Source organism: Indicator indicator, chromosome 1, assembly GCF_027791375.1.
Source record: "Indicator indicator isolate 239-I01 chromosome 1, UM_Iind_1.1, whole genome shotgun sequence".
Classification (NCBI taxonomy): domain Eukaryota; kingdom Metazoa; phylum Chordata; class Aves; order Piciformes; family Indicatoridae; genus Indicator; species Indicator indicator.
Window position 1 is genome coordinate 77,494,266 of NC_072010.1, and position 18,262 is coordinate 77,512,527.

At 37.4% G+C, this 18,262-nt stretch overlaps 1 protein-coding gene across 3 annotated transcripts in view; it reads right to left on the reverse strand.

Moving 5' to 3' along the window:
* Positions 1 to 18,262, reverse strand: part of NLGN4X (neuroligin 4 X-linked) — a 112,908-nt gene that overhangs the window by 77,362 nt on the left and 17,284 nt on the right. Inside the window, exons 3-4 of one of the 3 annotated variants that reach the window (XM_054399293.1) lie at positions 17,531 to 17,555; positions 16,409 to 16,420 (exon numbers count right to left, since the gene is read on the reverse strand). The exons of the other annotated variants lie outside the window; for them this stretch is intronic. Of the exons in view, the coding sequence (XP_054255268.1) occupies positions 16,409 to 16,420; positions 17,531 to 17,555 (37 nt within the window). The remainder of the gene's footprint in view (positions 1 to 16,408; positions 16,421 to 17,530; positions 17,556 to 18,262) is intronic. 3 annotated transcript variants of the gene reach the window in all.

The window sequence follows — 18,262 nt, forward strand, 5'->3', positions numbered from 1 at the left end:
TCACACAAAGGATTGGATAGGATTGGCAAATTTAAATGGAAAGGCTAGTCACAACTGTATAAAACAATACAAAGCATATAAAATACACAAAATCCATACTCTGGGCTTAACACAGAAGCTTATTTAGGCAAAGCTTTACACAAACCTCCTTTTAAACCAGGCTAACAAACTCAAGCCTTCATGCCCCCTCCCTAACAGGCCTCTCTACCCTCCATACTACACCATTGTGATGCAGCACAAAATTTGGCTTGGCAGCTCCAGGCCCTAATTAAGCTGCTCCATGCCTAATTGGCAGCATTTCCAAGGCTGACACCAGGCCTCACTCCCCTGCCAAGAGAGATAAGAGTCTGGGCATCCTTTCCTGAAGGGGAGAGGGAGGGAAAATGGAAGAAAAACTGAATGTGCAGCCAGTTTTATAAGGATGCAGGACTTAAGGGTATGAAATACATCTTCTGGTCTACCTCCTGGACACTCTGGCCCCTCTAGAGGTCTACAACTTTGTGGTTTCTTAAAGGCACCTAGCCCCAAATTGCCACATATGTCCAAAAAGAAGGGTCTCTCAGTGGGAGAATTTGGCTCTCCGAACAGTGTCCCTGGCTCATGGTAATGGCATGAGGCTCTCCAACTATCATTATAGCTGTACCAAGAAGTTCTCATTTGGCAGCTGAAGAAAAATCAAGACAGGCATCTGAAATTTCTGATAAAAGCGGAGGAGAGAGAATTCCTGAGAATTACAGTTTGTCAAAGTGTCTTAGAAACTGTGGATTGTCAGGATTTAAACAGCCATTATTTCTTATTTACTGAATACTCACAACATATGTGTGCAATTGTGTGTGAATGTATGCATGTGTGCAAATACATATACATGTATGTACATAAAGATGTCCTATAGAGTTATTAGCCTTCCAGAAAGAACACAGGTTTATTCTCTGGAAATCCCTTTCCACAATGGTGTTAAAATTAAATTATCAGTGTGCACAACTCCAGCAAACAGCCACATTCACTGATTTCAATGCAGTCCTTAGACATAAATTAGATGCTTTCTGCCTTCTTACTGTCCTAGGTAGTTTTTAATGTGGCACACAATTAAAGTTCAGAATTTTACTTAAATCTGCCTGAACTAGATTTGTTTTGTTTTAGTTTTATTCCTATATTATCACTAAACAGCAGAAGACACATGATTACAGGGATCATTATTCTGATACCACTAACAATACCAACAAAATCATTTGGGCTGCCAATTGCTATCTCCATATAGCAACAACATTTAACTAACATGCAACATAATTGAATTCGTGTTCTTAATGACTCCAGATGCAACACTCACACACAAAAAACAGCTAAAATTCCAGACCACAGCAAATGTGTAGATGCTGACATATAGCAAGGAAATGCTTCCTTATAAGAAAAGACAATTAACAATGAATGAGAATTAATATGACAATTTTGTGTCATATTAGAAATTGGATATACTGTAAGAAAATGCAGCAGAAATCCCTACAGAATTTTGTGTTTTCAAGCATTATTGAGAATTAAAATTAAAAGAAAATGCTATTTCACAGGCTTTTTCAAATAGCTTTCGACAAACAATAGAAAATTTACATAGATACTTCTACCAAAAAATAAAAATTCTAAGGCTGAAAAAGGTGTCAGATTAAAAACACAAAAATCTAATACTACTTCAGCTCTATACCTTGTCTGTAGTTTTAAATTTTGTGATTACACATACCTTTCTTTTTTTCCCCATAAATGTCTTTCATACCTGTGGCATTAACTATTCTACATACAAGAATGAAAGTGGGCTGAAATTCTTATCTTACAAAGGGCAGGAGACTGTATTTAAAAAAGACAGAAATAATGACTGCTCTCATGCCCTCAATTACATGCTTTCCACAAACTGTTTTCCTGGACAACAGTAAGCACACTAAATCAGTCCATCACTCAGTTTCACATGCTTTAAATGAGGTTATCATAGAATCACAGAACTGCAAGGGTTGGAAGGGACCTCAAGGATCACCTGGTTCCAACTCCCCTGCCATGGGAAGGGACACCTCACACTAGATCAGGTTGCTCAGAGCCACATCCAGCCTGGCCTTAAAAAACTCCAGGGATGGGGCTTCTACCACCTCCCTGGGCAACCTGTTCCAGTATATCACCACCCTCATCGTGAAGAACTTCCTAACATCCAATCTGATATCTTCCAACGATTTTAGTACAGGGCAGGGTTATGTACTGTCATACAGAGTGACTGTGATGGCCTGTATAGTTCCATAGAAGGATACAAGCACTTCTCTAAAGCAGGAATATTGCAAAAATAATTGTTAATTACCATTAATAACCAGAGTTACTAGTTGTATGATTTATATAGGAGTTGCTTTCCTCACAAGTTTATTTCACAGCAATATATCAATACAGATTCATCGCAATGAAGAAAATCTAATACTCGCACAGATTCCAGGGTAGGGGAAATCTTCAAACTATGTGTAAGATGCTACATGACCCTGAGCAGCGGTTAGGGTGAAATATTTATCACTTAGGAGCTATGTTGTTACATGAAGTTTTGGGCTGTCTACATTCCAATTATACATTCTGTATTCAACAGCTAAATCCTACTGACTCTTACTCAAAGCAGGATGCAGCAGATGCAACCTTAACTTATGTAACTTTGGGCAAACAACAGTATTTCTTCTCTTTTGTCAAAATTTTTGAAGTTTCCTATATATTTTATTTTCAGAAAGTGAGCTATTTGTTTTAAGGAGATAGGTCTATGATGAAGATACAATGATAATCACCTGGGCACTTGTCACAGTTACTAGAAGAAAAATACCTGGAAAATATTTCTTATTCTGAACATACTTTCATTTATTTAGATTGTATTTTATTCATCCTGGAAAAAAATAGAATTATGCATCTATTAAGCTTTATCTTTCATGCTGTGTTCATCCATTTTGGTGCGTGTTTAAGAAAAATAAAATAATGATTTGAATTAAAAAGTACTGAGAATAATAATTTTTAAAACCACTAAAGGTTTAAAAGATTACTTGTGTTGTTAATTACTAATGGAGAAATAATTATTATTTTAGATGATCATTAACTAGCATAGAAATGTTAGCTATGTAAATTCAGTAATATCTTTTTAGGAATTAGGACTTTTGTTAAGCGAGTTACACCACATCTAGAACTTAAGTCTTCTAAGCACATTACATTTCTTGGACATAACTACCTGCAATGGCTCAAAAGAAAGCAAGTATTCTTTTGGTGACCTCCAACAGAAAAGGGAAGTGTTTCTTCTAGAGTAAACCGAATCCGCTCTGTTTGATGGACAACTGGACTGAGTCTGCAATGCTTAGTGATTGAATAATGAAATACTAATTAAAAGCGTAAGTTTACCATATAGTTACTGAAATTAATCTAAAGAGAAGCATATATTTTTCTGTATATCAGGAGGAACACTGTCAGTATGAAAGTGTGGCAGTGACCTCAAATAGCTTACATTTCTCTGCCAAATTGGTGCACTTGATGAGGTGTGAATGTAGAAATGCCAACACATGGGAGTGCATGCTACTGCTATGTAGTACACAACATTTGCTTTCATCTGCCTCACCTCCCTCATCAGTCAAGTCATTCTGAAATGCAGAAAAGATACCTACATGTTAATTTCTTGAATTACAGCATTGAAAATGTAACAATCATTTTGTTATACTGAAATGTTCCAAATACACTCTTTCCCTTTCTGTTACCTATGTTGGCTCTGTGCTAGCAAAGCTCACAGGCACATGTGTGGTTTTAAGCATACCAGAAGCCCTTGCTGACTTGAAAGAAAATTTACCATTACGTATAAACTTCAGCACTGTGGCAAAGCTGGCCAAGATCACAATTAAGTCTACAGTAAACACTACAGCAAAGATCCAAAAAACATGAGAGCCCTTGCAGGATACATAAATCCCACAGCAAAGTTTTGTCTATATGTAATACGCTGCAGGAGCAAATTCGTGGGTGCAAGATATGGGTAGAGCACAATTAGTTGCACAGAGGCAGAAGTTTGTTAGCATGGTGATTATACAACAATTAACCTCCCAAGAATATATAGGACTTCTAAAATAGAAGGCACAAATCAACATTTGTAATTCCCAAGCCTCCATATAACTATACTCCAGGTAACCTAGGTAATTAGACTTGCAGGAAGAGCTCAGTAATGTTAACCTCACATTATCCATAAATAAAGGGTAAGTATTTTAATTCTGAGAGAGATAAGCACCTATGTCCTATTTAAAATGCATGTGAATGAATATGTAAATAACAAAGTGACTAACCACCAGCTGCAATAACTAAAGGTAACTGTTACACCCCATTTGCTGCGGGTGAGGTGAGACAGCTGAACAATGCAAGTACATATTCTGCGTTTAGCAGCTGATGGTGAAGTTGTTTCTGCAAACTCTCCCTTTGGGCATTTGTAGGCACCACTAGAAACTGTGAGCTGAATAATCAACTCTTAAGAATACCTCTAATTATTTGATGCAGCTATTTTAATTCTTTATTTTGAACACAAGCTAATTTCCAGTTGCCTTCTGAGAATTCAGGAAATAATTGTTTGTTATTTCAGTGGATCCTTGGAGAATGTAATTTTATTCCATTGTAATGGATAAGATAATAGTTTACACTGTACTCACTTCTAATTTTGATGTTTTCTAGTTCTCTGACATGCTAGTTTTAATTTGGGAATCATGGAAATGGTAACTAATTTAATCGTGAGATCTCAATACAGGATGGGGGATGATGAAATTGAGAGCAGCCCTGCAGAAATGGGCTTGGGTGTACTGGTTGATGAGAAGCTGGACATGAGCCAGAAATGGGCACTTGCAGCCCAGAAAGCCAATTGCATCCTGGGCTGCATCAAAAGAAGTGTGGCCCTAGAGGTGATTCTGTCACTTGGTCTCACCTGGAGTACTGTCTCCAGTTCTTTCTGGTATCTAAATCTACCCTCCTCGAGCTTCAATCTATTCCTTCTCATCTTATTACAACAAGCCCTTGTAGAAAGTCCCTTCCCCACTTTCTTGTAGGCCCCTTTCAGGGGGCCTACAGGCTACTGTACGGCTTTCTTGGAGACTTCTTCAGGCTGATCAGCCCCAGCTCTTGTCACCTGTCCCTACAGGTAAATTTTGGCACTTAAATAAAGCTTCTATGTTACTCATGTTTAAATTGATATAATTTTCCTAGTTATCCTAAATATCCTAGTGTATTGCCTTTCTCTGCCCCATGTTAAGTTGGCTACATTTCATTTTAGTGTCATTTCACAGGTCTCTACATGGCTTCCTTTTTCCCTTTATGAATTTCTGTTGTAAAAAGCAGCAATTCCAGTAACAACCTTTAATTTGTGATTCAGACTCTTGCCTTTGAAAGTACGTTCCAAATGCACTAATATCAGCAGTGGTACAAACCAGACCATTAAAATAATTGATGATGCTGTGAAGAGTAGCTTACAGATTTCCACACCAAGAAAATGACATTGCGTGACATTTTCTTCCAACGTTTCCTTCATTCCTCTACATGTTATTGCATCCTCTACCACCCTTCTTTTCTTGATACTGGTTAGATTTCTAAAATGATTGCTTCTTCCTTACAAGACTTTGATCCTTTTTTTTTGCCTCATTCTTTTATTTCATGATGTTATTGCCCATCTTTAGCATTCTGTAATAACAGAATGCTATTTCAGTTTCTCTGATTTCATATTTATTAATCTTACTTTGTTCTATAATTTACTCTTTTTCTTCTCTAAGTACCTAAAGATTTACAAGAAGCAACAAGATAATACGTATTTTGCTAAGAATAAATAGATACAAAGATACATAAAAGAGAGTTGCACAAAGCCATAATTTAAGAAACTGAAGTTTCAGAAAAGTAAACTCTAGCACCTACATCCTTAGCTGTATTAAGGATAAACCAGTATTTCATTCTCAGAAACAGTTTGAGGATAAAGTCTTGATCTGCCAGTGAGAAGCTACTACAATAAGTTATTAGGAAAAGACAGTATGCATATTAAAATCAAGAAAAGATTTAATATATCCTAAGGAAAGCAAAATTAAAAGCATCATAGAAGAATTGAGATATATTGATAAAAATAACCTACAGCTGTCTTTGATCCACTAGAAAGCTTTACGCCTCTTCATAGAATACTTGATAAAATAAACTTATTGGTACACTTTCTTTGGATTTTCAAAAAGCTTTTGATAAATCCTTTTCTGAGTGAAGATGTTGAGAACATAATTATTCAGAGAAAGAGGTGAAGTAATGTCATGGATTAAAAACTAGCTACATAGAGTATGTTAAGTTGTAATTAGAGGGCAATTTTCAACATAGCCTAAGATTAATGTTGTAGTGAAATATTCTCTATACTATTCTGATGTTGTTTAACATTCTGTTAATGAGCTGGAAAAAGGGATGAATTATGGTACTGTGAAATTTTCCAGTAACAGAAACTACATGAGCCAGTGAGAATATGAGTATCTTCAAAGAGAGTTTATAAAGTTAAATGATTGATGACACTTAAGGTTGTCTCTTTCAACAGAAGTCAGACATACTTCTAAATGCCTACGAAACAAGACCTGTTCACTCTGCAGGCACTGGAGATAAAGAATGTTTGTCCCAGGTTAAGATGAACTGCAAACAATGTGTGCTTTTTTTCTCTTTTTTTTTCCTCTCTGAATAGAAGGTAAGATTAACACAGAGATGGAGATACCTATACCATAGCACGTTTAAAAGACGACAGTCATGCACAGTGGAAACAACTTGAGCCAGACACACAATTGTTAGATTCCAAATTATCCATAACTTCCAAAGAAAAAGGCTGTGGAATTACTACAATCATAGCAATGAGAAGCTGGATAAAAAAGCAGCCACGTACTACACTCAGAATGTCAAAGAATGGCATGAAGAAATTCTAAAAATAATTTTGTATATTAGTGTATAATAACCAGCTATTAGCTATCAATAAAATCATCTTAGTGGTAATGATACATTTGTGTCTACTTTCATTTTCACACAGAACATAGGAAAAAGAGAAATTTGTCTATTAGCTCTCTGCACTGCTGGAAGACAAAAAAGGTTTTGTATAAAAGGAGATTCAATAAGAACCCTCAAAAACATTTAGAGATCAGAAAAATAAACGGTATTTTTCATTTATAGCACATAAGGAGTGAGACTTGGGTTTTTCTGTGAATACAAAGAGTTTTGAATTCCTCAAAATAATTGAATACTTAAAAGTTATTAATCTTCAACAGCTCAACAACAATGGTACATTTAGAAAAATCAATGAAGTCCTAACATACAGAAATACCAAAAATTTATTAGCATTCCCAGTGTCCTCGTTCTGCTGGGGAAGAGTGACAGGCCATCTGCAGTCTGCATTTGCAGTTTAGAGTCTAGCCAGGACATCTACCTGAGCTGGTTAACAGGTGTACCTTACACCATAAACATTATGCTCATCACAAAGGGGATCCTCCTGATCCTACTCCTCCTTTTTCTTCTCCTCTTGATTCTCTCCATTCCTGAGGGGCTTGTTTACGATTCTGCTCCTCAGGACTACTTTCCTGTCCATCATGACCACCATACATTAGCTGGGATGAGTATAATTTTGTATACTTCATATTCATATTGATTTTGCTGTTTCATTAAATTTCTCTTCATTTCAACCCATGGGTGTTCTCTCCTTCTCCCAGTCTGCCTTCTTGGATGGGGAGGGATCGTTGGGTGATGGGACAACTGGTATAGTTCAGCCTTAGAATCAGGTTAAATGCATACACATAGCATGATTTTATTAAAAAACAAACAAACAAATGAAAAAAAAAAAACACCCAAAAAACAAACCAGAAGTAAATAACTGACAGAGCACAACTGTATCTGCTTGTACATAGGAAAAAATAAAAACATCTGTCTTTTAAAGATTGAGTCTGCATTGCCTGTAATTACAAGGGAGACAAGGTAAGTAAGAGTAAGACATGAGCTTTCACAGACTAGATGTGGGAAGGGATTATTAATTCCTGCATGAAGAATGGCAGCATATTCCTGGAAAAGGGCAGAGGGATACAGGGGAATGCTGGTATTTCTTTAAATCTCCAATGTATCACGACGCTTACATCATGCTGCGTTGGGTTACATCATGTTAGGACTAGTGATGTAACCCGTCGCAATGCAATGCACACATCGCATTCAGTCAGTACTCTTTCAGCTTGTCCACATGACCATCATGGCCAACAGAGGTTTGGTTGTGTTAACTAAAATTATTGTATTGTGGTTCATAAATTGAATTTTCCTCGGTTTAGGACAAAGAAAGAAAGTAAATAGAACTAAAATGTATTCTAAATATAGAAATCATACATGTATAGAAGATGGAGCTAGGCATGGTCTGATTATGATATGAAAAGCCACCCATATCAACTTAGCAGCAAATAAGGGGAGAAAGCAGATGCTTCACACTCACTATAATCATGTTTCCTCTTTAAGGATACAGTACATCTTTCTGTTCAGTATGAGTTTCTTCTTTTTTTTATGGAATATGTTTAATAGAACTTTAAGACAGGGTTTTAGGGTAAGCTTTTCCTCTATGTCATGGGCGTAATTCTCTTGTGAAACCAAACCAGCTTCAGCTTTAGGTAAAGAAATTAATTCCATACTGTAACTGCTGAAAGCATCAAAATGGACCCATTGCCAGTGTCTCAAGCATATACCATGGAGTCAATAGCAGCTAAATTGTCGTTGATGCTGGAGTTAATGGCCAACAGCATATTCAGATAGCTGGGCCTGCAGCATCCACTGTGATTAGAATCAAATACTGCACACCAACTATAATAATTTGCCTAACTGACAAGACTAAACGAAGCAAATCTAATCTTTGTTTCACCTTGCCCCTTCTTTTCTTAAATATAGCCTTGATGCAGTTTCCTAAGGGTTAAGCAGAAGTATTTGGTTTTCCAGGTGTCTTCCATTTGAAAATGTGATAGGGATTTAATTGTATGGTTGTAGATCTTCACTCTAATAGACCACAGTAAGTTTGTTATTTGTCATTTTGGTTTTGATACTTTCCCTCAGGAAAGTATCAAATATTTAAACATAGGAGAGATGAACATCACATTCACAAAACTTTAAACTTTTTTATCAATCTCACACTGCTCAATACTCAACTTTAGATGGAGAAATGACCCTTGGTGTAGGATGAAAAAAAAACTGGCAAGGAGAACCTGTTGTCATTAGTCAGTATACTCTTGCTTTTTCTGCACCAGATTTGATCATAAAGTACATCTAATCTACTGAAAAGCCCAGCATTTTCACTATTCTTTTTCTTTATGCTCACTTAATGTTTCTCCTATTCTGTCTATCTTTGCAAAAGGTATATGCAGAGAACAAATAGTCTTGCTGATTTTCTATGCTGCTCTCCATCTTGCATACTTTGCTTGTATCTTGGACAAACACACACACATGCACAAACAGATAATATCACTTTGTTTTGAAGAACTGATTGTAAATAAAATATTTTTTTAAGGTTGGTCTTCAATTTAGATGCCAACATGCATTCTCTTCCATTGGCTGTTACAGATATGAAAGCGTTTACCAATTCTTGACTAAACCCCACGCTTCCTGAACCTTCTGTCATCTGCTTATTGCTGTCTTCTTGCTAGAAGCTAATTCAACTGCACATGTGATTTCTCTAGAGCTCATCTAGGGTAAAAATGTGTCAGGTCAACAAAGAATGACTCTTTAAACTGATTAAGCTAAAACACTCTGACTGAAATGGGTTAGGAGACAATGAAGCAACTTCACTAGCAGAGGCAGCTATTGCTATCTTGGAGGGTGACAAGCATGAGACTTTGTTTGCTTGTACAGCTGCAGTAGGAAACAATGTATCTACTTGTCTGAAATATTAAGCAAGTGAGAAGCCATTAGCAGAGAAGGAAGGACTAAGAATTTCCTGGAGAAAGATAAATACTAATTCAATCCCTAAGAATGGACTGGGAAAGTAGAGTGGTATTTTATCCTGAGGAAGAAGAAGTTACAGCTGATAAAAGAGTACATGTCAGTGAATGACAAGCCTCAAGACACTCAATACATCTGATTCTCAAAAATATGTGACCTCAAGTCACAAAAGAAATCTCCCATCTGACTTCTGTTCATATTATTTCTAGTCCTTCTCCTTTAATGACATACTCTACATAAGTTGATTCAAAAATTATCTTAAAATTAGCAATGAAATGCCTGGAATCAGATCCCAACACAAAGTGATTAACTATGATTGGCAAAAGAAAGACATATTTCTGGAATGAGATCTTGATTCCGGCACTTCGGAAAAATCAATATAGCATCAGGCACCAAGCCCCTCTAAAATCAGGTCAATCTGGAGTCAGTTTTACTGAAAGTAGAATAAAACTTTACATCTTAAATGACCCACTCTAACTCCAAAAAAACCCCAAACAAAAAAAGTAATGCAAATATAGTAGTGTGGGCAGAATAATTGTATTAATATGGGTAGGTTTATATGGAGAATACAATCTTCAGATACTGTCTTTGAGTACTAGTCAGTTTTTAACTCTACTGTGTTAAAATAACTGAATCCATCAAGGAAGATGGGAAGAAAAAGGGGACTGAGACTGAAGGTTGTCCCTAGGCACTATACCTTCCAGGGCTACTTCTGGGACAATGCTAATTATGCATCAGCTTTCCCTCAAGTCTTTGCCTAAAGGCACAATGTAGCCATAAATAATTATTCATACCATTGACTCCAGCAATGCCTCATTCTTTTCTAAAAGCAAGAATGTTAAATTCTGAATCAGGCCAGAATCCCATAAACATTAACTAAGCTGAAAAGTCTTCCTTTGTAGATTATATAAAGAGTTTAAAGGAAAAACTAGGTTTATGTATGAACTCGCTCTAAGGCTTATACTAAACCATCCTCACTTCCTTATAATTAATATGACCATTTATTCTGGAATCTTCTACCACATTAGTGAAAAAAGTACTATGTCCTTTTTGCACCCAAGCCAGGAGGATTCGTGACATGACAAGCTAAACTTATAATAATCAGGCTTCTGCTAAGAAGGAATAAGCAAAATCTTGCAGAACAAATACTTCAGCAGGTTGTCACTCACAACAGAAGTCATTTGCAAAGCAATGTCCTGGTTTATGAAGTTCATGGTATCATGTTTCACATTTACAATGAAAAAAAATAGGTGGATTATACTGTATAAGAGCAGACCTTACAATGCAGAAGTTGCAAAAATGTACCCTAGCATAGGAAAATAAACTCTGAGTAGGTAAGTGATTTTCTGTTGTCTTTGTTTGTTTTGGGTTTTGGTTTTGGGATTTTCTGTTGTTTTTTTGTGATGGTTTGAAACTGTCTTTTTAATCTTTCCTTGCAAAGTTCAAAACAGAGAAAGTGAAAGAGTGTCAATAAGTCACTATTGGGTGTAAGAAAGCAAAATACTGATTGTTCTAAACACTTCCATTGGATAAATAGAAATGTTTAAGAGTTATTACCCAAAACAAAGTGGGGCACTCTGCACATTCTGCGTTCTGCAGTCGGGGCAGTTGCTGGGCTGTCTGGCTGCTGTTTTCTTCTTCTCTTCTGGCTGAAGATAACACACACTGACCTTGGCATCTAAGTTAACAACTTTCTGCTCTAACTAACTCTGCTTTCTGTCCAAAAGGGGTCTGGGGGGGGAAGCTCCTGGGAGAGGGAGGCCCCTTTGGGAAGGGTCCCCTTTGGGGGGAAGCAAAGGGAGATTGGTTGTGATTTTCTGTTGATTGTATATATATATATATTTGTAAATATTGTGAATTTTGTATATTTGTACATATTAATTGCATTTCATCATAGATTGTAGATTCTGCTTTGTAAATACAGCTTTCGTTTGCTTCCAGATTGGGCTAGCCTGGTTATTGTCGGTGGGGGGGAAATTCTTTTTTTTACTGATAAACAGCTTCACAGATATTTATTTATAGTTGCATTCACATTTGTAAACCAAACACGTTACCTGCAATTTAAAATGAAGTATGGAACCTAATAATGCCTTTGAAAGTTTCACTCTCATGGCGTTTTCACCTCACCATATTGGGTATTTTTTGTGTAGCATAATTTACTGCATTTAATGTTGTACATACACTCACCTCATGTTTTCCAAATAGAACACTGAAAATTATTTATCCTGAGTCATTACACTGCCAGTGTTTTCACTGCTGTAACACTGAAGTCCTAATCCCTATTTTAAACATGGCAATCTTAATGCTTATAGAACTTGTAGAAATGTGTCTTCATATAAGCTGCCAAAACAAGTACTGACTTTAGGATAGGCACAGATTTCTTTCACTAACATTATAAAACAATATGTCTGTTTCTACCTAAAATATCATTATTTTGTGTAGATGGATTGAGATGAAGACTATTTTATTGTATCCATTTGCTATAATATGAAAAAGTTGGCCTTCAGCAGCTTAGGAAAAACAAACTAGAAAAGGAGAAAGTACATTAAAATCCTGCCTACTCAGCCCACATTAAACTTAGCATCTTCTCTTTTCTGAAAAGGATTCTACTGCATGTGCACAACTGTGCTTCTGGATCTTAAAAGTTCTAAATGGGTCGACTGGTTGCAGAGAGTCAAGTAGTTTATTTAATGTTTTGCCTTGTTTCACCTTCAGTACAACCATGCATAATGTGAGCTTTGCCATAAGACCTGTTGGGGTGACTGCCATATTTGTTTTAAAAGCGTTGTTAGAATGACAAACCATAAGTATTTTTCCAGGCACTGCTGATAGACATACTGCAAATGGAAACCTGGAAACCATACAAAGGAAAGCGTTGGAGGCTAGTGACAAGTGGAGTCCCTCAGGGATCAGTGCTGGGACCAATCTTGTTCAACATCTTTGTTGGCAACATGGACAGTGGCATTGAGTGCACCCTCAGCAAGTTTGCTGACAACACCAAGCTGTGTGGTGCAGCAGACATGTTGGAGGGAAGGGATGGCATCCAGAAAGACCTTGACAGGCTGGAGAGGTGGGCCCATGACAACCTCATGAGGTTCAATAAGACCAAATGCAAGGTCCTGCATCTGCGTCAGGGCAATCCCAAGTACCAATATAGGCTGGGCATGACTGGCTTGAGAGCTGCCCTGAAGAAAGGGACTTGGGGGTCCTGGTGGATAAGAAGTTCAACATGAGCCACTAGTGTGCGCTTGCAGCCCAGAAAGCCAATCACATCCTAGGATGCATCAAGAGAAGTATGGCCAGCACATTGAGGGAGGTGATTCTCCCCCTCTACTCAGCTCTGGTGAGACCCCACCTGGAGTACTGCATCCAGTTCTGGAGCCCCTATTACAAGAAGGAAGTGCTGGAGCGTGTCCAGAGAAGGGCCATGAGGATGATCAGAGCGCTGGAGCACCTCTCCTGTGAGGACAGGACAGACTGAAAGAGTTGGGGCTATTCAGTCTGGAGAAGAGAAGGGTCTGAGGAGACCTTATTGTGGCTCTCCAGTATCTTAAGGGGGTCTGCAAGAAAGCTGGGGAGGGACTTTTTAGGATGTCAGGTAATGATAGGACTAGGGGGAATGGAGCAAAACTAGAATAGGGTAGATTCAGATTGGATGTGAGGAAGAAGTTTTACTCCATGAGGGTGGTGAGATACTAGAACAGGTTGCCCAGGGTAGAAGCCCCATCCCTGAAAGTTTTTAAGGCCAGGCTGGATGTGGCTCTGAGCAACCTGATCTAGTGCGAGGTGTCCCTGCCAATGGCAGGGAGGTTGGAACTAGATGATCCTTGAGGTTCCTTCCAACCCTAACAATTCTATGATTCTATGAGTTTAACAGAGCACTATAATCTTAAGCCCACCTGTAATTTAAAAGTGGAATAAAAAGTTTAAATTTTTACAAGAAACTGCACAGCTTGTGCTGTTAACTTTTGGCAGTCCATCCAAATAAACTGGATACCTACAATTAAAGAAGTTCTTTTTAGGGACTGCATTTTGAAGAAGCTGTTTTACCAGTAGAACGTGGTCCCAAAAATCCATGACAAGCTACTTCACACTGTTCATATATGTTACCCTTAACCATTCTATTTAGAGTCCCTTTCCAAAGTTGCCACATATGACTGGAAGAGGACATGTAGAAAGTCAGAGAACATGTAGCAAGTCCCATGAACAGGTGCTTAATTAACAGTTTGGGTAACCTCTGATGAGACCTTTATTGCTCCCTGATGTCATGTACAATGAAAGAAACGCTTGTTCTTCTTGACTACCTTCCTTTATTGCCTGTTTGCCTCAGACCACACTGTAAGACACTAGCTTCAATGCTGGCCTGTTGGGAATTCATTCTGGAAGCCACACCTCTGGCCCAAAAGCTGCTGTCAAGTTTACTTTGGACAATACAGAACAACTTAATTGAACTCTGTAATGTTGCACACACAATTGAATAACATGGTGAGATCCAATACCATATAAAGTAGTTGTATAGCCTGGAGGTGTAGGAATTGAGCAGGAAAACAATAAGCTCTAAGAAATACTACAGGAACAAGAAATGTAACCATTTGAGCAAACAAAAATAAATGCTCATATGAAAATATTTTCATGCTTTATACTATGTTCAAAGGCATAGGAGTCTGAGAGAAACAACGTTAGAAATTCACACAGGAATACACAAACTACTCATTCAAATGAACTGGAAACCTGCAAAATATTAATGAGAAGTGAGGAATATCAGTAAAGAGATAGATTAATTAAAATAATAAACAGACTATACATAATTACAATTTCATTCTTTTTTTTTTAAAGCTACATCAACAGCTATACAACTTCTGACCAAAATACAGACTTGAGGCTTAAATTTGCTTAGACAAGGTAAATCACATCTTGTAGATCCTGTGATGAATATCAATTCCCAGTCAAGCAAGTTATGTTGTGTATCTCAAGTTCATAGCTAATGTAACAAATGTGGTAACTAGGAGTAGCTCTTAGTCCGGACTCCAAATTTACCATCCTTGTTTTGTGGTGGTTTTCCCACAAACATCAATTACTATCTTTTTGCAGATGACTTAACCCCTAATTAAACTCAAAGTGAGAATTCTGCTCACTTTCTATATACTACCTACTACTGTTGAATTAGTAGGAATGGTCTGAAATCAGTGTAATTACAGAAATATATAGTAATTGTGCAATTATTAGAAAAACAGAAGAGAACTAAGGAGCAGAGGACTAAGCCATATTTGTCACATACACTTAGAGGCTATAAAAATTTTGATTTTCAAAATGTCATTTAGGACGCTACAAAAAAAAAAAAAAAAATATGAGCCTCAGGGGGTGCCAGAGAAAGGAAGTCTCTCCAGGAAGCTAATTATGCCATTAGTGACAGGCAGGATTTATGAGCGCTCACTAAGTAGTTTAGTTCTAAAATGTGTATCTACAATTCTCTTGTAAACACAGTTGCTACTGTCTAGTCTATTACTTCAAGAAAAATCAGCAACCCTACAGATGACAACACGTAGTGGTAAAGCTTTGACTAGACAGAAAACTGAAAAAGCTTTGGAGTGCTCTCAGAAGAGTAAGCTATTTGTAAAATAAAGTAAGTTACAGTCATAAACATACATACCAGGCAACACACAGAAGTTTCAAACATGGGGAAAACTTAAACGGCTTTAATGAGTCCCTAAGGGATTGTCTGCAATGTGTGAAGTCGCAGTGCACAGAGATCCCAGAGCTAACACCAAACAGGTTTCTGGCGACTAGAAGCAGAAAAACTGTTATCACATTCTTCCTACTTAAGATAATTAACTCTGACAAGTGGCAAAAACAGTTAGTTTAGGTGCAGCAATTCATTATGTTCCACACACAGCAGTGCACACTGCATACTGTAGATACATAGTTTTATTTGGGGTTAGCTTACGGCAAGCATAGAAATGTTCAAAACAGTATTGTGTTTTACAGGGTTAACATTATCTCAAGGTTTTTCTGCTAGTAGGTAAACTTAATCTGTATTATATTAATTTTCTGAAGCATCTGATATTTCTAAGGGCTGTTTCTTATATATATAGATATAGATATAGATATAGCTATATATATACACACACACATACACATTTACCTTTATATATATATGTATATTTATATAATTCCATATGGTTATTAGTCTCTTTAAACAAAATGAAGACATTTAAAATCTCCAATTAACAATCAGATCCTTCTCTTATTGATGGCATCTGCTTTAAATAGAATCATAGAATCGTAGAATCAGTCAGAGTTGGAGGGACCACAAGGATCATGTAGTTCCAACCCCCCTGCCATGGGCAGAGACACCTCACACTACATCAGGCTGGCCAGAGCCACATCCAGCCTGGCCTTAAACACCTCCAGGGATGGGGCCTCAACCACCTCTCTGGGCAACCTGTTCCAGGGTCTCACCACTCTCATGATGAAGAACTTCTTCTTTACGTCCAGCCTGAATCTCCCTACTTCCAGCTTTGTTCCATTCCCCCCTGGTCCTGTCACTACCTGATATCCTAAGAAGTCCCTCCCCAGCTTTCTTGTAGGCCCCCTTCAGATATTGGAAGGCCACAAGAAGGTCACCTCAGAGCCTTCTCCAGACTGAACAGCCTCAACTCTTTCAGTCTCTCCTCATAGGAGAGGTGCTCCAGCCCTGTGATCATCCTGGTGGCCCTTCTCTGGACACGTTCCAGCACCTCCATATCTTTCTTGTAATAGGGGCTCCAGAACTGGACACAGTATTCCAGGTGGGGTCTCACCAGAGTGGAGTAGAAGGAGAGAATCACCTCCCTCAACCTGCAGCCCTGGAATCAGGTGCTATGAAATATCAATATTTACATAGGAGCAAAAAAAAATGCAGGAGAAAAAGATCCTTTTCATAACAGCATTAAAAATGGACTTTTTTTGGTTACAATTTAAGGAAACAATACAGTGGTACAATAATGGCTGTCACTGTAATATGCAACTAAGGTAAATTTACAGATTTATTGGGTTAGAAAGTATCCTCAAAGGTCATCTTGTCCAAACCCTGTGCAGTGAGCAGGGACACGTCCAACTACATCAGACTGTCCAGGGCCACATCAAGTCTGATCTTGAATGTCTCCAGGGATGAGGCCTCAACCACAACCCTGGGAAACTTGTTCCGGTGTTTCACTACTCTTATTGCAAAGAACTTCTACTTTACGTCCAACCTAAATCTAGATTTAAAACCATTGTCCCTTGTCCTATCATTACAAGCCCTTCTTAACAGTCCTTCCCCAGCCTTCCTGTAGGTGCTCCTTGGTAGCAAAGCTGCAAATAAAATGCAAATCAAAAATTGTTTCTCTTGTTTTAGACAACCACTATTTAATTCCTGAAAGTCAGGTTTGCTTAGGCAAACCCACACCATTGGCAAAATGACTCTGGAATCTGTATATGTGCCAATAACAGCACAATGAAATCACCATTTCTAGGATTCACTAGACTTAAGTTTTATTTGCTATACTTTGAAACAGTATGGTTTTAACATAGAATAAGATTTCACTCAGTACAGCCTTGTCTTTTTTTTTCTCTCCTCAGACATTATTAATTTCAGTTAATTCCACAGATGCTGCTTTGGCCTTGTCAGTGAAAGAAATACATTACATACATTTCCAAGAAAAAAGCTGATTTGACACAGTAACAACAACAAAAATGTATGGTTGCAGGTAGATTTATCATCTCACATGCTCCTTTGAGGCTGCCAAATGCCACCTGTGCAGTCACACAGATGCTTCCATAGCCCAATTGAAAATTTTCTAGCAGTAATAAATTGTCTAGCCAGGCGGGTAATGAGAGGTGCTGTTAGCCATCTAACAAGCTTTTTCTGAATCACTGTACACAAAGATAATAAAAATATACTTTTAAAGTTAGAAAAAAATATTAAGAATCTAACTCAATATATTCATAAAGTCTCTACTAATTTATTTTATATTATGAAACTCTGTGAGCCAAATCACTTTTGTGACATTAATGCACACCATAAATGGATATCTTCCCGATATGAATCAACTTTTCACTTTCATTAGGATTTTGTTACAAGACAGAATTGCCCTTAATGATAAAAAATATAAAATAAAATGAATAAACAAAATCAAGATGCTTAAAGTATTTGAAGTAGACTCAATTTGAAATCTCAGCCCTTTTTTCCTTTTATTCCTTTTCTGTTACATTAAAGAGTCTCTTAATACTTGCTGTTTTCTCCCCTTTAAGTATTTAAACGCTATAACCAATAACT